We start from the raw sequence: 27,173 nt of genomic DNA on the forward strand, positions 1-27,173 counted from the left end.
CTTCTACCGAGGGCGAGAGGCGGCGGACATGTTGGGATGGCCCGTTAAGGCGCAGTACTGCATTTATTTTGAAATTTAACGAAGAGGGAAAAAGTCAGAAAAGGTGGAACATAATGGATGCCGTCAACGCTTTTAATCACGAGGTCAGTTTAAGCATAACTCTACAGTTGTAATACTAGTTGTACGTCCAGGTAGCAACTGGTTACCTGAGTAGCTAGTTAGCTAGCATTAGCTTAGCCACTTAGCCACTTAGCTACTTAGCTAACCGGGTTGTCTAGGAATATAAAGTGGGCCCCGGTTAGCCTTATCGCTCGAGCCAAATAGAAAACGAAGGCCTCGTTGTTTAAAACGTGCACACGTCCCAGGCCAGTGAGCTTCTGTCTGCTGTGGATTGTTACTCGACACGAGCCACAAAATGCACAGCCTGAAGTTACAGAGGAAGATAAACTGTTTAACACACAACCCCCATTTCTTCTCCAGGCTGCTGGGTGGCTTGTTAGCTACACAGCTAGCTAGCTAGTTAGCTGTGCTCGCGCGCTATTCAGGTAGTTAAGCCAGCGTTTGCATTGCAGTTTGTTTGCTTATTTTACACTTCTGTTAGTTGGATAGTTAGTTAAACTTGCTACTAATTTGAAGCCCGGAAATGTTTATTAGACGCCTGTTTGCATGCAGAGTGTTTACAGGCGTCCTGTGTTGTTAGCATAGTTAGCTAGCGTTGTTTGGGAGTGAGTACAGCAACAGTCCCCCCCTCCTCTTAACAGCACGAGGGTGACCCCATTGTCGTTAATATTCAGCAGCAGCAGCAACACAAGTACATATTTTTCGGCATTTGTTTAGTGTTTAGGAAGCAAGTTGGTGAAACAGCTCGCTGTTTTTTAGGAGTTAGCTGGTAGCCCGTGTGATGGGGTTTGTTTTGGACATCACTAACACACTGACGTGCTGTTTTACAGGCATCAGTTTGTAACTAAACCATGTGGCGTTTCTGATCTCGCACATCTGCAACGAGCAGTTAGATAAACTGGGATGAGCCCAAGCAAAAGGAAATCGGATGAGAATTACAATAATTAGACTCAATTAACTATGTCCGGCATTTTGTTAACTGGATCGCAGTTGAACACGCGGGTTTATGTGCATTTTCTGTCGTCATTGGTAATAGTGATGGTGGCGGTCTTATTGTTGTTTATGGTTTGCAGTTGATTTGAGCACTCTTCAAACGGCCTTCGTTTTATGTTTCTTCATTTTTTTTTACAACAATAAAATAATGATTAGCAGATCTTAGATGCCCAGTCTCGTTTTAGAATAAATGAACACACTGTTTCATCACCTGTTCTCCCATACATGCTTCTTTTCATTTGGAGATTGACAGGGTGGTAGGCTGTATACCATTTAAAAATGGTAAACTTGAATTGAAATCATTCTAATGTTATGCTTGTAGTTTAGCGTATGATGGACGATTAGGTTTGCAGGGGAAACTTTGTTAAAATTGTCGCACGAGAGCTTAAGCAACAGAACAGGACTAGCTCATACCTGTACACAAATAATAATAATAAAAAAAAGGCTTATAAGTTGAGTTAATACTTCACTGTATTTATTTTATTTTGGTCTATATAGTGCTGGGCAGTGGTGGCTCAGTGGTTAAGGCTCAGGGTTACTGATCAGGAAGTTTGTGGTTCAAGCCCCAGCACCCTTCAAACCCCAGGCCCTTGAGTTCGGCCCTCAACCCACTCTGCTCCAGTTGTGCTGTATCATGACTGACCCTGTGCTCTGACCTAAACTTCTTAACAATCTGGGATATATGCTGAAAAGAGTTTCATTGTGCTGTAATGTACATGTGACACACATACTACTTCTTCAAGTTGAGTATGGATTTTACACCCATACTTATGATGAAGCTTGCTTTCTTTCAACTGGTGCACCCTGTTTCTACTTTATTCAGTCAATACAGGATATCACAGTTTTTTTTTTTTTTCTGAAAAAAAATGCTTGATTTTGTTGTTGCTTTTTTCAACTACTTGACTTGGTGAAATTGTTTTGCACTGACTTTCACAGTGTTGTTTGTTGGTAAATGAGACCTTTTAGCTGTGTTCATGTTTGATGTGCGTGAATTGAAGAGTGCTTTGGCTGAATGTATGTTGTGATGACGTCACATGACACGTCTTGGACCAAATATGTGGAAAATATGCGGTAATTTAAAAAAATTGCAAACTCCTCAGAATATTGCTGAGTTTCCTTGATTTTACGTTAATTTCTGTGATCGTGATTTATTTACCTGACATGTTGTGTTTAGCTCAGCCCTTTCATTTAGTTGGCATGGACATCTGACTGTATCGCAGACTTGATACACCAAGTGAAAATTGCCAACTCTGCATGTTTGAAATCCTATTTTGAACTTCAGCATTCTTCTGAGTGAAAATTCTTCTCTAATACTAACTTGTGGTCTTCATTTCGTTGATGAATTTCTTCCACTTAATGTCACAACAGCGTTCTACTTTTCTTTGTTCAGGCTGCATGTTTGCACCAGCTATATTGGCACACGTTAAAACCATTCATTGTGAAGGAACCCCATGTTCTGTCTTACCCTTATGTGCTATGCATCAAAGGAATATTGTACACAATTTTTGACCTGCTTCAATCTGTGGTTTTCCACAGTGCAGCTAGTGGCCAGGGAGGTAAACTGGATACCTTTTAAGCTGCAATGCATTTCCTTGTTTTAATAATTAGCTTCTTAGTATTGTGTAGCTTTGGTGAATTTACCACAGACTACAAAAAGATGACTCCTTTTTTGCTTCTTCTTTTTTTTTTAAGGAAAATGAAGTGTACAACTTTCCATTGCTGCTTCTGCTGCATGTGCGTTTTAACATTTATCTGAAGTGTTTTGTTGAACTGTTTTAATCAGTTAATATTTATACTCTAAAAAGGGGTCTTCAGTCTTATCCAAGGGTCGGTGCAGCTGCAGGCACCTGATTTCACATGCTTAATCAGTTCATCTCAGTCTGCAATCAGTTATCGTGTATGCCTCCGATTTGGCTGTAATGAAAGCCTGAGTACTGCACGTAAGATTGAAGACCCCTGCTCTAAACGTAAGATTATAAAAGTTCTAATGTAAAATGATTTGAAGTGAAACTGAAGCTGAAACTTTCAGTCAGATGTGTTTTGAGCAGTTTGTTTTCTGTGTTTATGCTGATTACGGATGAAATTTGGGTGTTTCGGTGACTCGAGTAATTTTGGAATATTTAGTTAAATGATTCGAATGAATCCTCTGACATTTATGCAGCTGCGTATCAGGCAAACATACAGGAAGAGCAGTAAATGGGCTCATAGTTAAACTTGTAGTGTCATAATTGTCTTATTGAGACGTCTCCTTAAATGCATGTGTCTTAAAAGTTTTTTGAGAGGCATAAAGTTGTGGCTGTGTGTAGGTGTGTGTGCATTCATCTGTGAGAATTGCTCTTTTTTTCCACCAAATTGTTCAGTTGTACAGTTTGCCCAATAGTGCAGCCTAATCATGTATTGTGTGTGTAGATTTCCAGCAACTGTATCAGTTGTAAGTGGATCTGGGCTCGAAAGCCGATGCAACTGTTGTTTTGGAACGTTTGACTAAAAATTGCACTGCCCATGTTAAAGGGTTACTGAAGATGCATGAGTGCTTTTGATCTGGTGGTTATTGTTTTTGCCACATTTCACCTTCTTTACTGCTCAAAACACGTGTCCTTATAAATGTGTATTTTGAGCCAATTGACATGACAGTTTATGAAATACTATTGCACGTTTAGTTAGCTAATGAGTGTTTTCAAAACTTTTGTGTGTGTAGACATTTTCAAAAATGCCTTTTCTGTGGATTCAGTGTTTTTTAACTGAAGAGTAAAATATGTGTATTTGTTGGTATGGCCTTGGTAATTTTATAATGTGCTTGTATGTCTGTGTTTTTAGGAATTAAACAAACTACTTTTACATGCACTTGAAGTTTGGAAATGAGTATAACTCAGCTGACTTAACTGATCCTCTAAACAAGAAAGAAAAGCAGAATCTTGGTGATGACCAGAAGATTTACAGATTTGCAGACACTTGTCTACTAAACAAAAGTGAAGATCTCAGTCATGACTAAAAGGATCCAATGATGCAACAACTTTTACCATTTATAGATGTATAAAAACATGGATGGATAAACATAGGCCTAAAATAAACTCACATAACATCTCTTATAGTCATGAAACTGGTTCTGGAGTCAGTAACGCCTAAACAATTTGACCGACTGAATGATACTTATTCCTTCCCTTTAGTGTCTGGCTCAAAAAGACAGTCTCGTTCACCAGTCGTATCCCCACAGGTGGTTATGCACCAATCTTAAACTCAAATTTTATAACACTTCTTTCACTCACTTTGTCTTCACAGAGTGGCCTTTAATGTCTTCTGAATATATGCCCAATGTAACTATACAACAGCTGAAACGACTGATAAAAAGATTAGTAGACAACTAGACTATTGATATCAGTATTAAATATAGCTGTAAGCAGCAATTCCAGGGCCAAGCAATTTTCAGATCATTAAAATTTGCAGACATGGCCTCCCATGGCAGCATTGTTATTGTTGTCTTCATAACCCAGGGAATCTGTCAAGACCAATCTCTTTCGAATTTCCTGCAATTCGGATGATTGGTCATGGAGGAGTTCGAAAAAGTAGGTTTTCGGAAAATTCAAAATGGCAGAAAATCTAAATTGGAGGTACGTGCCAAGGAATCAGGAGGGGAAAAAAAAAATCTTGTTTCTAGCACTTGCGGGGAAAAAAAATATTAGCATAAATATTACATTAAATTACAGCATTTGGCAGACGCCCTTATCCAGAGCAACTTACAATTATCTCATTTATACAACTGAGCAGTTGAGGGTTAAGAGCCTTGCCCAAGGGCCCAACAGCGGCAGCTTGACAGTGCTGGGATTTGAACTCACGACCTTCCGATCAGAAGTACAACTTCTTAACCACTGAGCTACCACTTCCATACGAGTAAATTTTTTAGCTGTTGGTGGAGGGGTTGAGAGAGATTCCAAAATTGCTCTGATTAATGTTGAGTCTGCCCCCTATCTGTGTGCTAAATTTCATAACTTTACTGCAAGTGGTTCTATGGGCTGTCATAGACTCGATCGGAAGAATAATAATAAGAAAACTAAAGGACACAATGGGTTCCGGCTCATCTTTGGTGCTTGGCCCTTAATTAGTATTTATAAGTGGGTATGTGTGACGTGCAGACCTGAAATTTCACTCTGTGGTGCTGTGCATCAAATAAAAACTGATGGGTGGAGTAGGAAATTATATTGTGTTGCAGTCAGTTTGGTGCAAGAGCCAAGGAGTGCTTGACCCAGCGCATTGCGTTTGCATAGGAGTCGGCAAGCATACTTGCAGTGTAGTATTGGGCAATATGATGATGACACATCACAGTAATCAGAGATTACTCAGAGTAAACCGAGATCAAGGTATTGTTAGTGTATTTATAACAATTACAAACTCTGGAAGGAGTTGTGTATGTTATTGTACAAAAAATTTTAAACTGTAAAACGGAACAGTTAATTATAAATTTTTTGTATATTTTTATTATTTATTTATTTGATTGTTTTTATGCACTACTGGTAATTTCCTAACAATCCTATGCTACACACATCTTCAAGAATTGTGATGATATTTTTGTCATATCTCACACCTTTCCGTGAGTTTTATGCTCCATGTACACAAATGCCTAAGTGGATATGATCCTTGACACTTGGCCATCACATATGTTTATATTACAGCTATTCTCCCTGATGGACTCAAAACCTCCAATCTCCAGGGCTAAGATGATCTCCATTACAAAGTCTGCAATAAAAGCCATTAAAGTAAGTATAACGGCTTCAAAGTATGAGTTAGAATTAACTTAAAATCCTTTAATGCGGCAAGTTTGCTGATGTGTACAAGCTTCAAATTCACTTCTGTGTGTTGTAAAAATGGTAGTCATATCATTCGTATTGCTACAAGGCATTAACAATGTCTGTCTGTATTTCTCTGGTCCAGTTATACAAGCATGTTGTTCAGATTGTTGAGAAATTTATCAAGAAGGTAAATGTGCTTTTTTTTTTTTTCCTATTTCTGTACACTGCTGTGATCTCAGCTTATTATCTGGATTGTCATTTTGCTCAAGTCTTATTACTGCATTGAAATGTGTTATTAATTTTTTACAGTGCAAGCCTGAGTATAAAGTACCAGGACTTTATGTCGTGGACTCCATTGTGCGACAGTCGCGCCATCAGTTTGGTGCAGATAAGGATGTATTTGGTCCCCGGTTCACTAAGAACATCACTGGGACTTTTGAGAACCTCTGCTTATGTCCCACGGAGGACAGGGTAAGAGTTAATGTTTTTTGGCTATAACTCATCCTTGCATCTCAGATCTCAGCATTGACCCTTTTGCCCCAGCCACCTGTGGATTGACTCTGCAGGCTTCTGATGCACCACACACTTTTTTTTTTTCTTTTTTTTTTATATGTATTTCCACTTATTTCAAATATTTTATATTGATTGTAACTAATAACAAATTACAAATCCTCAGAGAGCTGTACAATTGTGAGATTTTAAATACAGTGACATGTTTGGTCAGTAAATACAGGGGGTTCGTACAAGTTTAGAAAATACTTTCATGATTTCAAGGTTTGAAATGTGAATTTTTAATATGTTTTGAAATTTTAAAAATGCTCCCCCCCCCCCCCCCGAACATCAGATGTAATTAAAAATGTAAATAAAACTGCCAGCTAGTTGTTTTTTTTTTTTTTTTTTTTTTTTTTTTTTTTTTCTTTTCTTTTCTTTTTCGTTTTGTTTTTTTGTTTAATTTCCTGAGGCAGAGTTCTCTATTGCGCTGTGTCCACTGATCTGTGTGTGTGTGTATGTGTGTGTGTGTGTGTGTGTGTGTGTGTATGTGTATATATATATATATATATATATATATATATATATATATATATATATATATATATATATATATATATATATATATATATATATATATATGTATGTATGTATGTACAGTGAGGGAAAGAAGTATTTGATTCCCTGCTGATTTTGTACGTTTGCCCACTGACAAAGAAATGATCAGTCTATAATTTTAATGGTAGATTTATTTGAACAGTGAGAGAGAATAACAACAAGAAAATCCAGAAAAACGCACGTCAAAAATGTTATAAATTAATTTGCATTTTAATGAGGGAAAAAAGTATTTGACCCCCTCTCAATCAGAAAGATTTCTGGCTCCCAGGTGTCTTTTATACAGGTGACGAGCTGAGATTAGGAGCACACTCTTAAAGGGAGTGCTCCTAATATCAGTTTGTTACCTGTATAAAAGACACCTGTCCACAGAAGCAATCAATCAATCAGATTCCAAACTCTCCACCATGGCCAAGACCAAAGAGCTCTCCAAGGATGTCAGGGACAAGACTGTAGACCTACACAAGTCTGGAATGGGCTACAAGGCCATTGCCAGCAGCTTGGTGAGAAGGGGACAACAGTTGGTGCGATTATTCGCAAATGGAAGAAGCACAAAAGAACTGTCAATCTCCCTCGGCCTGGGGCTCCATGCAAGATCTCACCTCGTGGAGTTGCAATGATCATGAGAACAGTGAGGAATCAGCCCAGAACTACACGGGAGGAACTTTTCAATGATCTCAAGGCAGTTGGGACCATAGTCACCAAGAAAACAATTGGTAACACACTACGCCGTGAAGGACTGAAATCCTGCAGCGCCTGAAAGGTCCCCCTGCTCAAGAAAACACATACATACCCATCTGAAGTTTGCCAATGAACATCTGAATGATTCAGAGGACAACTGGGTGAAAATGTTGTGGTCAGATGAGACCAAATTGGAGCTCTTTGGCATCAACTCAACCCGCTGTGTTTGGAGGAGGATGTATGCTGCCTATGACCCCTGGAACACCATCCCCACCGTCAAACATGGAGGTGGAAACATTATGCTTTGGGGGTGTTTCTCTGCTAAGGGGACAGGACAACTTCACCGCATCAAAGGGACGATGGACGGGGCCATGTACCATCAAATCTTGGGTGAGAACCTCCTTCCCTCAGCCAGGGCATTGAAAAAGGGTCGTGGATGGGTATTCCAGCATGACAATGACCCAAACCACATGGCCAAGGCAACAAAGTAGTGGCTCAAGAAGAAGCACATTAAGGTCCTGGAGTGGCCTAGCCAGTCTCCAGACCTTAATCCCATAGAAAATCTGTGGAGAGAGCTGAAGGTTCGAGTTGCCAAACGTCAGCCTCGAAACCTTAATGACTTGGAGAAGATCTGCAAAGAGGAGTGGGACAAAATCCCTCCTGAGATGTGTGCAAACCTGGTGGCCAGCTACAAGAAACGTCTGACCTCTGTGATTGCCAACAAGGGTTTTTAAACCAAGTACTAAGTCATGTTTTGCAGAGGGGTCAAATACTTATTTCCCTCATTAAAATGCAAATCAATTTATAACATTTTTGACATGCGTTTTTGTGGATTTTCTTGTTGTTATTCTGTCTCTCACTGTTCAAATAAATCTACCATTAAAATTATAGACTGATCATTTCTTTGTCAGTGGGCAAACGTACAAAATCAGCAGGGGATCAAATACTTTTTTCCCTCACTGTATATGTGTGTGTGTGTGTGTGTGTGTGTGTGTGTGTGTGTGTGTGTGTATATATATATATATATATATATATATATATATATATATATATATATATATATATATATATATATATATATATATATATATATATATATAAAATATAAACTGAATAGCTCATGACGTCACCAACGGTGAAGCTACAGTGCCGCCATCTTTGTATTCCCTGACATTCTGAACTCACTTTGGGTCATAGTTACTGATATTTCTCCCTCTCTCTCGCTCTCACACGCTCTTTCTCAATTTCTCTCATATATATATATATATATATATATAATTTGGTTGTGTGTGTATATAGATGTATAGATAAGTGGTTGCATCCTAAAAAAAAAAAACTGGCACCTGAAAATATTTTCTTTCTAGTGGTGCTTAAGAAGGGCTTGAGTTATAAATAGTCAATACGTACAAAATCACAAAACAATTTTAAAGTGTTTATTTTCAGTAGAACAGGAATACAATCCTTTCACTCAAAATATGACTCCCCAGTGCAGCTCCTCCCACTATTCACTCACTCATTATGACACAGTTCTGGTCCACTTCTCAGACTCCTTTTTAGCTTTTTTTTTTTTTTTTTTTTCCTTCAGAAAAAGTCACTTTTTGGGCAAAACTTCGCTACTTTCTGTAGAAGAGAATGGCCAGTACTGCCCCACAAGCGTGAGGTCTTGGTTTCTCTCTGCACCTATTTTGTTTAGTGAGGGACAGAAAGGAGCAGCACATTCAGTTGCTTCTAACTTTCTCTCATTTGAGTGATTAAATGAGTGATCATTTTACATGTAAATATAGCTGAAGTCACAGCACAGCCGTTGTCTTTAATTTATGTTTATGATGTATTTGTCAGATGATGTGTTTATAAATCATGATTTTAGCAGTGCAGAGCACTGTGGTCTATCTGACAACATAAATAGAAAAATGTCAATGAGAACAGCTTTATTGGCTGTTTTAAAATACAGTAAGTGAGCACAAAGAGTAGGAAAGAAGCTAACAGGTGTAAAGGGCTGACACTAGGCAGAATGCAAATACAACGCGATTATGTAATGAATATTCTAATTAGCGCATGACCTCATTTAACGACTTTCCATTGAAAGTTGTTGGCAACAGTGCTCCAGTAACTCACCTGGAGTATATTAACATTATGGTGAAGATGAAGCAATGCCTGTGAAATGCACATTTGAAATTTTAGAAGAAAAAATAAAAAATATGTTTGAATGACATCATGTCAGATGTATCTCTTGCAGAGCATGTCGTGAGGTGGAGTGTTGTGACACTCCACTCAATATTCCACTCTACGCGTGTGAGCTCCACGCAATCACTCACGGCCCAAGTGAATGCTCCACTCATGTACCTCTCACGCAAACCTGTAAAACAAAGTTTGCTCAAATCCCATGCCATGAAATTTGTCTATAGTATACTTGTTTCGGTTTTTAATACATTGTCTGAATATATGCCTCAATTACAGTTTTGGAGACAATAATGATGATATCTGTTAATCATGCCGGGCTGAGGCCAGATTCTTCTCCATCAAAAATCTTTAACATTTTTTTTACTCGTAAATAGACTGTTTCTATTTAGGAGTACATGCCTAAATAGACATGCATTTTTTTTCTTGCATGTGAGGGCCAATAGTGTAAAAATGTGAAAATTGGACAAAAAGTTGGATTTATCATAAAATTTGCCTGAGGTGTTATTACTGTTTGCAGGACTACCAGACTGATAAAATGTAAAACATTTTGGCTATCTAACATAAGGCTAGGCTAGTTTGGTGTCGTTAGCCAAGGGAAGGCACAACTAAGCCATCACTGTGTGGGTTTAGCTGCTACAGTGCCATGCAAAGCATGTTACCTCTCCTTATGCTCTGCTCATATCATATTCATGTAAATTGGAACTCATATACACATTTATACACCTTGGTTTCCTCCTCAGAATGAGAGGAGGTTATTGTTTCAGTTTCAACCCATTTACTGGTAAAAAAAAATAAATAAAAATAATAATATTATTAAAATTGGTGCATATCCATTTTTCCTCACATTAACTGTGAGAGATAGAATTGAGAGCTGTCAGCCAATAACACACAAGTATTTCCACGCATTTTCCTGTAAACCCTGTCTGATTGGTCTCGCCTCCGTTCACTGAAGATGCAAAATTACAACACAGCCATCTTCTTTTACTAACCTTCAGTTACATACTGACAAAACATTCCAAGTGGAGAATTATGGTGTCTTGTGCCTTATACTATGGTCTATCAGAATACTATATTCTGAGTGGCTGGAAGGTGTGCGTTAAAACCGTGTATACCACAGGTAGTTCCAGTCAGTATAATCACCTTTCTAAATTAATGCACTGCCTATAAACAACTGTAACCATAGTAACATAGTTAAACTCTCAGCTTCATTAGTAGTAGACAGAAGCCATAATTCACACATTGCACAGTCTCTCTCTCTCTCTCTCTCTCTCTCTCTCTCTCTTCATTTAGAGCCGGTGGAATTGTAGATCTAACGACCCGTGTATAAAATAACTAACAAAAGTTAACCATTATTTTTATCATTTCAGTCCAATTTTGCATTGTAATCAGTGGCAGATTTAACTAGTCAATGCTGGCTACTGACCATGGTATAAGCGGGATAATTAACAATATTTTTGAGTATGTTTGAATTGTTTCTTACACACAAACTTTAACTTCTTGTGTGTTTAATCTGGTATGGGATGTTCAGAAAGCACACATGGTGTGATGGTCAGATATCCCCAAGTTTTTGGCAATATGTGCTATACTGTATGTAGTATCAAAGTGGGGAAATAAAAACCACTTCCTTCACCCCTCTGTTATACAGGGATGGGAGGAGAAGTTGAAAAGTACACCCATGTTTTTGGGTTGCTTCCTATTTTAGACAACAACTGTCATTTAAAGTTAATTAGTAAATGTTTTGTCAATCACTGACATTTGATGCTGCCACTCTTCTAACCACTGAGGTGTAGCAGAAATATTGTGAACCATAAGAAAGTATTTTCCAATTTTATATTTAACTTCTCACTGGATATGATGTATATATTTTAGATGTGCCTTTTTCAGAGAATAATAATAAAGTTGAGCCTGTTTTTCCTTCCCCATATGGGGTTAGTCTCCATTGTTACCCTTTCTCCCTGTTATATTATGCTTGCAGAGTAAGATTGTACGTGTCCTGAACCTGTGGCAAAAGAATGGCGTGTTTAAGATTGAGGTGATCCAGCCACTCCTGGACATGGCTGCCGGATCCAGCAGCTCAGGCCCAGTTCCAGGTGTGGACGATGGCCCAGGTGGGGGTGAGTACCATGCTAAATACTTGAAGTCCCCATGTAGTGTCTTGAAATGCACACTTTTTTTTTTTCGATGTGCGCACACGTTTTCTATGTGTTGACGTAATTTCCACTGAAACATGAAGTAAGGGTGGGACATGTTGAGTGGCTCCTCCCCTTTGTAAATAGCCAATAGCGTTTAACTATTTCAGAATTTAGGATTTTTACAATGTTGGGGGCAAGACACTTCAGGTTCTAGAGAGCATTTGATTGGACAAAAAAATCTGATGAGAAGCTGAAGTACAGAATGATGTCATCGTGATTGTTGATCCGTACTGGTGGTAGAGAGAGACTGTAAATTTTGAATCTATATATCTTCTAAATGCTCATTTTCTCATTGTTTTGACTTCTAGATCATTAGCTTATAGATAATTCATAGTTTAATAAACAATTAATTTTTTATAACTTTTATTTTATATTTTTTTCATAACTTTATGCTTTTATCACCAGTGAAATTGAACACAGTGTATAAGTTGCTTTGTTCAACCCTTTAGAAAGATGAATGCTTTTATTTGTAGAAACTACATTTACTGACACTCAAATAAACTAAGTGTTAAATTTGTTCCTCTCCAGCTGCATCTCCTCCCTCCCCAGCAAGGGAAGCTGAGACCCACACTGCAGTGTCGGTTAACTCTGTGCAGGCGCCTGTTCCACAGTTGCAGAACTCTGATGCTTTTGCTGCTGTAGCTCAGCTCTTTCAGTCCTCACAAGGCCAACAGGTTTGAGACACCATCATCCCAAAACACCACATGTGTCTGCAATGCTCTGCGTCTGTAGGTTGTTCTAACAATTTTTTAACTATAGCTCCAGCAGATGCTCCAGACGTTCCAGCAGCCCGGAAAGCCCCAGTCTCCAGCGCTGGAGAATAACATGATGACCCATCTCCAGATACAAGCCTCAACTATTCAGCCACCCACAAGTTTGGCACAGGGCCACTCACACACCACGCAGCCCACTGAGAAGAAGGCCACATTCGACAAGGTGAGTACACATGTAGAATGCCCTGTTTAATGACTCTCTTAGGTATGTTGTGCTTTGTGTTTACAGAATTAGGGGAAAATATAGCCTGCTTTTTTTTCCCCCTTTTTTTTATTTATTTATTTAAAAAAATTTTTATTTATTTTTTTTTTTTTTTTTTTTAGAAACTTCTTGATCGCTTTGATTATGATGATGAACCAGAAGGGGGAGAAGAGACCAAGAGGGATGAGACAGCCTCTGTCCAGCCTGCCTTGTATGTTATGACTTAATTAATTTATTTACTTATTTATTTATTTTTATGTCAGCATTATTAAACATTGGCAACTGAAAAAGGCCTTGTACTTGCATGTATAAAGTTTTAATGCATTTTGTTTTCTCCATAAGTGGATGCTGGTATTGACATCAGTGTATGTCCTTGTGTGTCCGTCCCTGCAGTGGCTTTGGAGAAGGTGTCCAGCCGCCTCAGCAGGCTTCAGCAGTCTTCCCTCAAGCGCCCAATCAGATGCAACACTTTCAGCAGCACATGATGGGCATGAGTCAAGAACACCAGGTAGGTTTAAAGTTTAATGTTAAATAATCAATGTATGTTTCTCCTGAGCTTTTGTAACCATTCTGCCCCAGTTAGTTGCCATGGCTCTACATGTGCGTCTCAAAAAATTAGAATATTGTGGAAAAATGTTTTTTTTTATTCCATAATTTAATTCAAATAATTGGAACTTTCATATGTTCTAGATTCTTTACACATAAATTGAAATATTTCAAGCCTTTTTTGTTTTAATCTTGATGATTCAGAAGGTTTTTCAGAAGGTCAACATTTCTGTATTATAAATTCTTTATTCTAATATTTTGAGATACTGTATTTTTGATTTCCATGAGCTATAAGTCATAATCATCAAGATTAAAACAAAAAAAGGCTTGAAATATTTCACTTTGTGTAGTAAATCTAGAATATATGAAAGTTCCACTTTTTTAATTCAGTTATGGGAAAAAATTAACCTTTGCACGATATTAAATTTTTTTGAGATGCACCTGTAAATTGTTGCAGGCAGTGAGTGTAAAGAACTATGATGGGGATATTCAACTAAAATTTATGAAGGTCCAGCTGCATAAAATTCCTTATTTACAAATCTCTGGATAAGACACTAACAAAACTTTGTGCTAACAGCAGTTACCTTTTAGTACTTAACTATTATCTCATTGCTAGAAACAAGTTAAGTTTAAGTAGGTCTGTTTAGTTTTGTAGTGGTGCTTTAACATTAACATTTTTTTGTGAACTTGAAGTGGAACGTAAACACATACTTTTGTGTAATCATGATTAGACATTCTGATTTTTAAATAAGCCATGTTGTCTCATCACTTTCACTATGAAACTCTGTAAACCTCTGTACTCTTTCCTTGCATAATGTACTGCCTTCAGGTATGTAATATACATAAATGCATGTGACTGGCTGAAACAACAGAGGGTCTGCTACAGAAGCAATAGTTCATTTTTAAAAACAAAAAAAATGAAATTGCTCAACTATGGTTGAGACGGTCACTTGTGACACAGTGAGGCAGTTTTTTTTTCATACATTTATTGGCTCTGCTACATTGTTGTGGTTGTTTTTTTTTATGTTGCTTTTCAGCAGAAATAAAAAAATATATAGCATGCCACCATATTAAACTATTAATCCCTCAATCCCCTTTTTGATATTATACTAATGTTCTAGCTCTTATTCATCAGCTGTTGATTAGATACTGACATCCTCTTTCCAGCAAACCCTTTGCAAGCCTATGTTGCAAAGTTATGCAGCAGATCACAAATGAGTTGATGGTGCACATTACCAAATTGTATAAGACTCTGTGTACATGTACCAGATCTATATTCCAGTCAAGGTTTTACAGAATAAAATAAGTGAATTGGAAAAAGTTTCAGGCCAGTATTATTCCTACTAACAGTGCTAGATTAGATTGACGCATCCCTATATCCTTCATTTGATTATTTGATGAAACATCTTGTTCCAGGTTCTATCTCCAAATGGACAGTCTCAGGCTTTCAACCGAATGCCTCCTCAACCCTACCCAGGGATGATGCCACCAAGTGTAGGTCCCGCTGGTTTCCCTGGACCCTTCCCCCCTCAAAACAATGCCTTTCCTCAGCTCATGGCTGGACAGCAGCATCAGGCAAGGCTCTCAGTTAACACTTCCCGGATATTTATAGACCGTTCAAAGGAAAACTAAATCCGTGATCAGAGAAACAATATGCAATTTAACAAAAAATTATGAATTTTAAAATTAGTTTTAACTGGGAGACAGTATTCCAGAAAACCTCCTGTCTTTTCAGCTCATTTAGTTAATAAACTGGTTTAATACATTTACACTATACATTTTTGTATGTGTATCCCTTTAGGAGGCCTCTGGGGAGTTAGACACAAGACAACACCAAGATGGCAGGAGGACACGGTCTAGGTCTGGTTCAAGGTGAAGTGACAGTCAGCCTTTCAAAATTAGATAATATGTGAAGGACACAATAATAATTAGATTGTTAAATAATCATTATTAACAATCATTATTGTTTATACTTGTTGTAAACAAACTTTGCAAATTCGGTGTGCATAGGTTTACTTGTGTTCTTTGCCCACTTTCACAGATCTCCTAAAAGGAGGCGATCACGATCGGGTTCCCGTTCCAGACGTTTCCGACATCGACGGTCACGGTCTCGTTCCAGAGAAAGGCGGCGCCACTCACCTCGCTCTCGCTCTCAGGAGAGGAGGGATCGGGAGAGGGAGCGAGAACGTAGACAGAAAGGCCTACCTCCCATCAAACCTGACACTTTAAGTGGTGAGCCATGATAATTTTTCTAAGTAGAATTAAGGCATAAAAGCTCCACAAGCTCATGTTCCTTAAAGCCTGTTTCATGAATTAAAAAATATGAATTTGTAAATTTGAAATTGAATTCTTTTAATGTTCAGAATAGCCAACACCTTATTTTAATGTTTAATGTTGCAGTTCTTTCTGAGATTCATTCTCACCCTCTTGCTCTTACTGTATTTCTATTTCTTTTTTCTCCGTCCAGTGTGCAGCACTACACTTTGGGTTGGCCAGCTGGACAAAAGGACGCAACAGCAGGACGTGGCATGTCTATTAGAGGAGTTTGGCCAGATAGAGTCCATAAATGTACGTATTAAATATGTACATTCTTATCACTAAGCGAGTATAATTATTGCAATACGTCATATGTAATGTACAACATAATTAATGGTGATTGTTTAATGTGTTCATCCTTTTGGCAGATGATTCCTCCTCGAGGTTGTGCCTACATTGTCATGGTTCATCGTCAGGATGCTTTTCGAGCTCTCCAGAAGCTTAGCAGAGGCACTTACAAAGTCAACCAAAAAGCCATAAAGGTACTAGATATGTAACTATTCTTCATCAAATATGTAGTACTTTTTATTTCATTCACACTGAAGGATTATGTTCGCTCGTATCCACAGATTGCCTGGGCTCTGAACAAAGGCATTAAGTCAGAGTTCAAGCAGTATTGGGATGTAGAGCTTGGTGTCACCTATGTCCCCTGGTCCAAAGTCAAAATGGAAGATCTGGATGTTTTTAGAGAGGGGGGCATGCTGGATGCAGATACACTCTCCCCAGGTACCATACAACGCACGGGCTAATATATATTTAATATCAGTAATAGTGAACCAGCTGCAAATGCCAAATAATATTTAGGCTTTGGTGTTTCAAAGCTCTGAATGCAAGTGAAGTTGATGTGTAGATTCCTAGTAAACAGTTCCTAGGGCCTTGCAATTGTGTAATTTTGTTTCTTTACTAACAGACATCATTGCATGGTGATGGTACACTTTCCCATTTTAGATTTCTAGATTTTTCTGTAGAATTAATTAATTTATGAGAATTGTAGAGAGAATGCATTATGGGCAAAACTTGATTTTCCATGGTGCAGAGTTTTATTACAATTTAAATAATAATAATAATAATAATAATAATAATTTTTAATCAGACAAAAAAGGCTCATCATGAAATGATTAAATACCCTCTTCAGCCTATTTTTTTCCCTGTTGTGCTTCTCTGTATTCAAGCACCGTCTGCATCACCAGACTCTTGATACTCTCACGTAATTACTACTGAGGGAAGGTCACCCACATTGAAACACTAATTTATTTGCCAGTAAAAGTTATATAGAGATATTTTCACAGCTCAAGCCCAATAATTTCTGAGAACTCTCTTCAAAAGCCTGTTTTGTTTGTGACCTTGACAGGACCTCATGGCAGAAAGACTTTCACTGTTTTATAACAGACTGGGTTGTCTCTCACATCTTTGTTTTCCCTCTGCATGTGTTGTACTTGGTGCTGGAGCATTGGGAAAGCAAAGTGATTTTCCTGCTCATAGCCAGACAAAGAGGAAAAATGCCATAGTTGGGCTCTGCAAACAAGTTTGTTTGATTTTGTGCGCAAACCTTTCAAGCAGTGGGATGACACTTGGGACAGTATGCAAAATGCTAAAAAAAACCAAAAAAACAAAGGAGTGATTGTTTGCTCATGTCCACAGTTTTACAAAACTTACAAAGCAAGGTATTTGATGTTTTACCTAATCAACTGCATAGTTTTCTGAAGGTAAACATTTATTTTGAAATTGATGCATGCAACATGTTCCAAAAATAGTTAGGACATGGGCAATTTAGGACTAATAGTCATGTGACAAATGGAAATAAGAAGGCGATGTGAAACAGGTGAGGCAATCGTCTGATCATAGTATGTAAGGAGCCTCCAAAAAAGGCCTAGTCCTTCAAGAGCAAGGATGGGTCAAGTCTTGCCAATCAGTCAACAAATGCGTCAGCAAATAATCCAACACATTGAGAACAACATTCACCAAAATTGGTAGGATTTTGGGCATTTCACCTTCTATAGTGCACAATATAATTTAAAGATTCAAGGAATCGGTCAAATCTCGGTGAGTAAAGGGCAAGGACGAAAGCCACTTCTGAATGCATGTGTTCTTCGATCCTTCAGACCTCACTGTCTTAAAAACCGTCATGAGTCTTTATGGATATCCTGACATGGGCTCAGGAATATTTTGGTAAACCTGTTAGCCAGCACTATTCGCCGCTGCATCCACAGTGTATACACACTGTATGTTAAGGCTTTACTATGCAAAGCAGAAGCCAGGACAACATCAAACTACATTCTGCCCAGATTACAAGTGCGTGGTTGCATAAGCAGAGAGTGTGGGTGCTAGCATGTCCTGCAGCCAAAATAAGGCAACAAAGGCCCTGTATGGATGAAATGCATTGTCCATACTGCCCCAAAATTTTCAGAATTTAACTATAACCTCCTTAACATCATTCAGTTCAATAGACACTATCCTCGTCAGTGGTGTAGCTAGGGGGGTGGATATCGGGTTTGAACCTGCCCTAAGACGTTTTTCAGTTCCATATGGTTACTTTTGGATAATTTACATAACATACATATAGCTTAGGTGTTTATATATTCTTTTTATCGACATCAATGTAGCACAGTTCTTTGAAAACAATATTATTCAATGTCAAATAACATGTTTTGTGCTGTAATGATGTTTAGAAAATGTCAAAGGAGGCATTGTATTTAATTATATATAAATAAATAATATACAGTGCCTGCCATTAATATTAGCACCCTTGGTAAATATGAGCAGAGAAGGGTGTGAAAATTGTCTTTATTGTTTAACCTTTTGATATTTTGTTAAAAAAATACAAAAATACTCTGCTCTATGGATATCAAACAATTGCAAACAAAACATAGGTTTATCAAAAAAAAAAAACCCTTTAAATATAGGTGTGCAACAATTATTGGCACCCTTTAAATCAATACTTTGTGCTACCTCCCTTTTCTAAGATAATGGCTCTGAATCTTCTCCTATAATGCCTGATGAGGTTGAAGAATACATGGCAAGGGATTTGAGACCATTCCTCTATACAGAATCTCCAAAATCCTTTTAAATTTGTGGTCCATGCTGGTGGACTCTCCTCTTCAGTTCACCCCACAAGTTTTCTATGGGGTTCAAGTCAGTGGACTGGGATGGCCATGGCAGGACTTTGAATTTGTGGTCAGTAAACCATTTTGTGTTGATTTTGATTTATGTTTTGGATCATTGTCCTGCTGGATTATTGTCCAACCACGGCCCATTTTAAGCTTTCTGGCAGATGCAGTCAGGTTTTCATTTAATATCTGTTGATATTTGATAGTCCATGATGCCATGTATCCTAACAAAATGTCCAGGTCCTCTGACAGAAAACAGCCCCAAAACATTAAAGAGCCACCACCATATTTAGTTGTGGGCATGAGGTACTTTTCCATATGGCTACCTCTCTGTGTGCGCCAAAACCGCTTCTGGTGTTTATTGCCGAAAAGCTCTGTTTTGGTTTCATCTGACCATAGAACCTGATTCCATTTGAAGTTCCAGTAGTGTCTGGCAAACTGAAGATACTTGAGTTTGTTTTTTGATGAGAGTAGAGGCTTTTTTTTTCTTGAAACCCTTCCAAACAACTTGTTGTGATGTAGGTGACTTCGGATTGTACTTTTGGAGACTTTCTGACCCCAAGATGCAACGAATTTCTGCAATTCTCCAGCTGTGATCCTTGGAGATGTTTTGGCCACTCGTGCCATAACTCAACCTTTTGCTGCACATCACAGCTATATTCCTTGGTCTACCCATTATTATGAATGTCTAAGGGAATTTGGCCTATGTGTCATATTTATATCCTTGTGGACCAGGAAGTCATAGTTGAACAATTTCCTGTTCGTAGTCACCCAGGTGTACTATTTTTATTTTTAATTTTTTAATTTTTTTTTAAATATCAGTGCGAATATACTTCAAATATATTTTTCCTCATATGAATTCATAGGGGTGCCAAAAATTGTTGCACACCTATATTTAACAAATATAAACCTGTTTTGTTTGCAATTCTTTGATATCTATGAGAGCAGAGTATTTTTGTGAATTTTTTTGAACAAATATTAGAAGGTTGACCGTTTTTCACAGCCTTCTTTGCTCGTATTTACCAAGGGTGCCAATATTAGGGGAGAGCACTATATTATATCGTGCATTTTTCCCGTTTCTGTTTGAAAGCCTGCTCGTTACACTCTGACCTCAGGAATATTGAGGTGAATAACATCATGAAGTACCATTGGTTTATTTCAGGAGGAGAAAATTAACTATATATCTGGTTGTATGAGATGAGGTCACTTCCCCCCCCATGTCTAACATCTTGTTTTAATTATTTTCAATGGAACTGGAAAAAAAGCTGAAACTATTTTATGTCCTTGTTATTAATATATTAAGATTGGTTGACTATAGATTCTGTCTTAAATAATAAAATTTGTGACCTCTAGATTTTTGCTGCTCTGACGTCCACCCTGAGTACTTGAAAGAGTCACATTTCTCAGTATAATAGTACAGATCACATAGTAACTTTATTTAGTATATTTCCTCATCTCTCCTGAAATTAATTCCTGGCTATAGACCATTTCAAGGATGTAAACGATAACAAGCGAGTTACAGTACTACTGCGCATGTCTGGTCCTGAAGCATATCCAGTGGTGCAAATTTTAAAAACCCATACCTGTCAAAACCAAATGACCCGCACATGCTCTAACTAAAACTGAACAGTTAAGGTATTGATGCCAACTGAAAATGAATGATGAAGTGGCATTACTGGACCCTTTAAATAAGACTGAGGTGACACGTTGTCAAATAGAACATTAAAAATTTACCTGAAGCAACTTATCCAGACATGTACCATTATCTGGTTGATGCCAAGTGCGTCTACACAAGAGATACAGCCGTCAGCTGAATAGATAGCTAGATCGCTAATGTAAACTGTTACTTTACTAATTATAACCCACAGAACATTTAGATATGAAACAGAAATACAATCCTGGCATTTTCACTACAAACTTATCAAAACGCTAGTGAGCTACATATGAATACAATGACGGAGCCACAATTCTGGCTCAAATTATGCTGCATCATACTTAAATAGAGATAAAGTGTGCACTACACATGTGCTACTCGGTATACAACCTTCTCGCTTCACTGCTGCAATCCAGGTGTTGCGTTGTCTTGTTTTTCGAAAATCTGAACACTTTCATTTCCAAGCGTCGATTAGTTCTGGGCCTGAGGGAGCATCCAACCACCGAACAACATGGTTCTAATTTTAATGCTGACGTTTTTAACCGCATGATTAAATATGTTATCGCAGTCTCACTGTGCATAAAGCCCCGCCTGCTGCTGTTTTGAATGTGCTTGGCAACTAATTGGAGGAACAAAGACGTCACTTCCTTAAACCGCAGAATAGCTGTTGAAATGGTCTATAACGGTTGATGGTTTCTCTGGCCGTTTTCCAGGCAGTACTCTGTTGCTTGCTTCTACCCTCACTCGTTTTGTGAATTAAACAAAGCCCATCAGAAGATGCTGTCACCAGTCTACTAACTTCTACTAACAAGCTAGTATCTCTTTGATGTGGCTAGCTGCTGCATCCTCATCCAACCAGTCAGAATTGTTTCTCGTGTATGTACTGTGATAGCTTTTTAGTCTTATGTATATAGTCAGGCCACATCAGCCGGGATCAGTGTAATTCCAAAGGCAAGAAAATGTATCTGCTTGGTTTGCGTTGTTCTTTATGATTAGGCATGTAGTTTATGCAATTGCTACTGCTAATAATGGTAATGGTTATCTAAATCAGTGGTGAAGGAGAATTTTAAATAGTGACTGAAACACTACATGAATTACACTAAGATGGCAATGATTTTTCACATTTTCATCTGAGGCAGTGAGAAATTTCACTTCAGCCGTCACCAAAAACTTTCCTACAGAGTAAAAATGCTGTTATTCACTGATCGCTTACTTGTGTCGGGTGAGGCAGAGATGTGTTTTGACAGCATCCACTACCTGGAGCAGCTGACTTCAACTCAGGTCTCAAGCTAATAACAGAAATTATTAAAATACTAGATAATATAGCTTAAGCAGTTTTTGTTTTACTTTTTGAATGGACTTGCTGGAGTTGCTGTTTTAAAATACAATAAGGATGCACACCCCACTCTGCAGGGCTCGGAATGAAATTTTATACTTGGTAGCACTGGTCCTCCTAACTTTAAAAAGTATATATATATATATATATATATATATATATATATATATATATATATATATATATATATATATATATATTGTGTGTGTGTGTGTGTGTGTATATATATATATAAATAAAATTCTTATATATATATATATATAAATATATATATATTTTATATATATTTTTTTTATATATATATATATATATATATATATATATATATATATATATATATATATATATATATATATAAAATTCTTGTATTTAAAAACACCACAACTCGCGACCAACCCTTGCGCTTAAAATGTGCGGATTCAGTGCGTACGCAGTGTTACCTGCAACCTCTGTCCCACAGGCTTTACAGTGAACGGACTGCATTGAGCCATTTTCATAGCGGAGCTGCTTGAAGTCTTTCAGCCACTCTCTTCGAAAACTGTAAACCTTTTCCTCTGGTGGATCCACATTCACCACACGATCGCCATCACCAACTCCAGGAGTTTACATTATCTGTAACTGTAGGCGACTTAGAAAAGAGATCTGTGTTCTTTTCATCTTCTCTCTTCAGCGCTTTACATTTTGTGGGCTAGTTAGCTCCCTGTCATGTGACAATGGAGCGTGGTGAAAAGGAGTAATATTAACCAATCTAAAATCTGCATTGAAGTTAACAATGTAAAGCTGAAGTTTAATTGGTTATGTAACATTGTATATAACTGCGGACCGGTCACTGTATCAGCTCACAGTAGGTGCATACAGTGCAGTAATTAGCAAATGTTTTGTAGAGAAATTAAAACAGGTCCCACCACAACAATTATTTACACTCACACAAATGCTCGCAAATATATTTTGAGGTCACACAGATTAAACTTTGGTAGCATATGCCAGGGGTTCCCAAACTTTTCCAGGGCAAGGCCCCCCAAATGGCATTAACATTTGACCGAGGCCCCCCTTTTGCAAGATGTCTTTAAAACACATTTAAAATACAGACTTCTGAAGATATCCCCCTTTTTTACGTTGATGTTTTGTCTGTTTAGCAATTAGAAAGTTAGGTATAACAAATGTGATTTTAATATGTATTGTTACAAATAACATGTTGTAGTAATGCATATATATAACAAATCATGTATTTATTTATCCCCCCCACCCGGGTTCCCCATGGCGGCCCCCACTTTGAAAACCACTGGCATATGTGACCAAAATGGTCACAATTTCAAGCCTGGGTCTGGCTTTCTGTAAAATTGTTTTTATTTAGAAATGTACAAGTAGAAAATGCACCAACAATGTTGTTTTGTCTAGTAGAAGTGGGACTTAATGGCTTACTGGCTAGTTTTATATCTTCCAGAGTGGAAGGGGGTGCAGAATGAACTGGAGAATGCAGACGACGCGCCTCAAAATGGCAGAGGCGACGTGGGTCAGATGGACGAGAGCCCGGCACTGATCCCTGTGCAGGTAATACAAAGTAATCTGACAACTGCACAAATGTAATTTCAACAATAATTTGATTGAACTCTGATATCTTGATATGCTTTCACATGACTACAGGAATAATCCAGTGAACGTTAAAGAAACGTGTTATATGTGCTTTGATTTAAAATGTGTAATTACAGTAATTGGCTACAAGTCTCAAAAAGCAGTACCTTGTCACTTTTCTCCTATTATAGCAATTCAATTTTAACACGTTTGTTAAGCTTAAACTAATTTGATGTAGTAGATATCTAAGCTAAGTTTAAATTTACTTTAGGATATAGTTTAACATTGTTTATTATTTCCATCCAGGCTGCTCCTGTCCAGCCAGTAGGGCCTTCTGGGCCAGTTGGAGTTCCACCCCCAGGTTTTCCTGCTGCCATGAATATCCCACCACCATCATTTCCACCAGGCGTTCCACCTCCACCTGGACCTTTTATGAGGCCTGGCTTTAACCCCATGCAGATTCCTCCTGGTACCCTAACTGAATTATCATTAGAACATAAATGTTGTCTGTGCTGTTAACATTATCAAAGTGAAGCGTTTAGGCTGTCACTGGTGTATTAAGAAGAGTTGTGCATTTGTCTATAGTAAATGTCTGTTTATCTACTAGTACGTTTAACTTCGACTACAATTTCAGGATTTCTCCCTCCGGGTGGCATGCCTCCTATTGGCACTGCAGGACCCCCTCTTCCCACAGCAGGCATTGGCATGCCACCAGGTAAGTCCAACACACACTGTGTACCTATTTCCTCAGCCTTATAAACCTCTGAATTACACAAAACTTGTATGTCTTTTCTGATAGTATGGCTCTGTCTCTGATTTCAATAATTCTTAACATAAGTAATTTCTTGGTTGTTTGTTTTTTTGCAGTTGGCAGCACAGTTGAGGATTTGTCTGGTGATCCAGTGGGAATGGGCTCCAGGATCAACAGGGAAGGTATAGATGGTTTCTGTGTGTGTGTGTGTGTGTGTGTGTGTGTGTGTGTGTGTGTGTGTGTGTGTGTTAATAAGAACTTGGGTTGGACCATTCATGATGGTCAATAGTAGTTTTAAGAGAAAAGCAGTAAACCTGGTCCTGTTTCTCATAAATTTTAGTACAAGTTAGTCCAAATTTTTCTATGGTGTGTGTGATGAATCCATTCAGAATTCAGTTAAATGTTGATATTCAAATGGTCAGATAAAACATTATTTAATGCACTCATGCTGTTTATTACAGAACAACAAAAGAATTTGTGACAACAAAGTTAAAGGGTTCTTGTCTGTTATTTGATCTAAATCACTTTATTCATTTATTTATATATATATATATATATATATATATATATATATATATATATATATATATATATATATATATATATATATATATATATATATATATGTGTATGTATGTATGTATGTATGTATGTATGTGTATATGTATATGTTATTATTATTATTATTTTTATTTTTATTTTTATTTTTAATCCCACCAGGTAACCAGGTTCCACCAGGACCTCCACCTGGAATGAACATGCAAAATCCACCAGGGCTTTTAGGTACAAGACCAGGAGCGATGCCACTTCAGCGGCCCCCGGGAATGCCCCCACCACCTCACCTGCAGCGCTTCCCAATGCCTCCCCCACGGCCCGGCATGCCCCCCATCCCCCCCCAGATGATGCCGCCCAGGGGCCCGCCACAGATGATGCATCGGGAGCCTCCACCAGGGAGTTTTGGCATGCCGCCTCCTCCATCACATGCCATTCGAGGCCCTTTTCCCCCTCCAGGCCCTCCGTTCAGGGGAGAGCGGAACAGAGAGCAGGAACGCTATGGAGGGCGCAGGCAGTTTGGGGGTGAACGTTCCGAAGGTCGCGAGCGCTTTGGGGGATGGCATGAAGAGCCAGAGTCGAGGGGAGGCTGGGAGAGAGCAGGGCCACGTAGAGACTGGAGAAGTCCTGATGGAGAGCGAGAAAGGGAGAGGGAGCAAGGGAGAGAGGAAGAACGAGGTAAACGGAGAGACAGAGAGAGAAGCACCCGCTGGGACAGGGACGACAGACTTGATAGACTTGAGCCTAACGGACACGAGATGCTCAGAGACTCGAGCAGCCGCGAACGCCATATTGATTCTGCAAATGAAATGCCTCATGCCAAGGCAGAAGCTCCAGCTCCTTCCAAAGAAGGGAGTGCAGAGTCAGAAAATCAGAACCAACCTGCAGAACAAACGAAGGCTGATCAATCCTAGGTCACACTAGGCTGTGTACTGGAACTCTAAATAATGTGTCCTTTTTTTATCCTATTCAGAAGCGTGTATTTGTGTGATCTTTTGCTAAAATTTATAGGAATACAGTCTAGGGTGGGACCGATATGATCACATTGCATGGGCTTAGATGTGAAGGAAATGATCCTATATGTAAAGAGGAAAAAAAACAAAGACGACATCATTCTTACAGTTTAGGCCAGGCCAGTGCCCTGTGTGCACTGATTTAAAATAAGCTTACTCTATATCCATACCCATGCAAATCCTGGGCACTACAAGTTAATGAGCAGAAATGGTTCAGAAACATGCTTCATTCTTAAGGTCTGTGGTTTAATTCTAATTTTAATGCCTGGTCTTCCTTCAACGAGTTCATTGACTTATAATGCAATTGACATCAAATGTCTGGCTAACACGGAGCACTGTGAATCAGTGTCCCATTATTGAATTTAAATGTTGTACTAAGCCAGTGTTTCATATCCCTGTACTGCACATTTTGGTGGTTTGCCTGCTCTAACATGCCCATGTAAAAATCCTGAAGGGCTTCTTGGTAGTTAATGAATTGATTCAGAAATGATGGGACTAGGGCCAAGCTATAATGGACAGTGCAGGACTATCCCCTGAGTAAGATTGGAGAAAAAAAAAACCTTTTTAAACAAAAAGAAATGGAAAATAACTCTGCTGTAAATATGCTTACATTACTCTAATATTTGTAGAGTTGGAGTTTTTTTTTTTTGTTTGTTTGTTTTTTTGGAGTATTCTTCTTTCAATGTCACCGATGGAAACCTTGACTAAAATAAGAGACAAAGCCCCCTATGCTGTAATGTTTTTAACCTACAGTGTTTACATTGTACCAGAGATGAGATGTTTGTATAATTTTTAAGTTTGTGCAGATGTGAACTCATTTAATATTTCAGCAATGGGGGGATTCAGTTTTAATAAACTATTTTCATACCAAAATGAAAATACTGAGTTCACACTATGACTTGTGTTGAAGTCTCAGGATCTGTGCAAGCAATATTAGCCTTTTTTTAATGACCCCTGTATGATTTTTTTTATATTGTCAAATAGGAAGCTGTTTTGGATCAGACCTAGTTTGCTTGTACTGTATTTTTAATTTGGAGTTGAAGTGCAAAAAGGGCACAACTGTAAAAGGTTAAGATTGGAAGCAGATTCTGTACAGTTGTTATTAGAAGTTAAAGAAAAATATGGAAAAAGATATTCAAAATATAGTAATGGAGCTGGTATGTGTTTTAAAGAAATACATTACTAAACTAGTATAAATCTTTTTATTTAAAGTAAGCCTTGTTGAAAGATTAATCTGGGTAAGTGTATGTCCAGTAAAATAAAAACTGGGATAGGTTAATCATCAAAGATTTCTAT

General features: G+C 38.1%; 1 protein-coding gene across 1 annotated transcript; it reads left to right on the plus strand.

Moving 5' to 3' along the window:
* Positions 1–8: 8 nt before the first annotated feature.
* Positions 9–26,756, plus strand: scaf4a (SR-related CTD-associated factor 4a). The gene is made up of 20 exons (XM_017489486.3): positions 9–143; positions 5,781–5,864; positions 6,040–6,084; positions 6,207–6,368; positions 11,839–11,977; positions 12,584–12,729; positions 12,815–12,991; positions 13,153–13,241; positions 13,424–13,538; positions 14,993–15,151; positions 15,378–15,448; positions 15,618–15,808; positions 16,044–16,144; positions 16,261–16,374; positions 16,462–16,618; positions 23,434–23,540; positions 23,868–24,030; positions 24,196–24,276; positions 24,429–24,494; positions 25,033–26,756. The coding sequence occupies exons 1-20, from the start codon at positions 114–116 to the stop codon at positions 25,776–25,778; spliced, it is 2,943 nt and encodes a 980-aa protein (XP_017344975.1). The 5' UTR covers positions 9–113; the 3' UTR covers positions 25,779–26,756.
* Positions 26,757–27,173: the final 417 nt, after the last annotated feature.

Source organism: Ictalurus punctatus, chromosome 16 (genome assembly GCF_001660625.3).
Source record: "Ictalurus punctatus breed USDA103 chromosome 16, Coco_2.0, whole genome shotgun sequence".
Classification (NCBI taxonomy): Eukaryota; Metazoa; Chordata; class Actinopteri; order Siluriformes; family Ictaluridae; genus Ictalurus; species Ictalurus punctatus.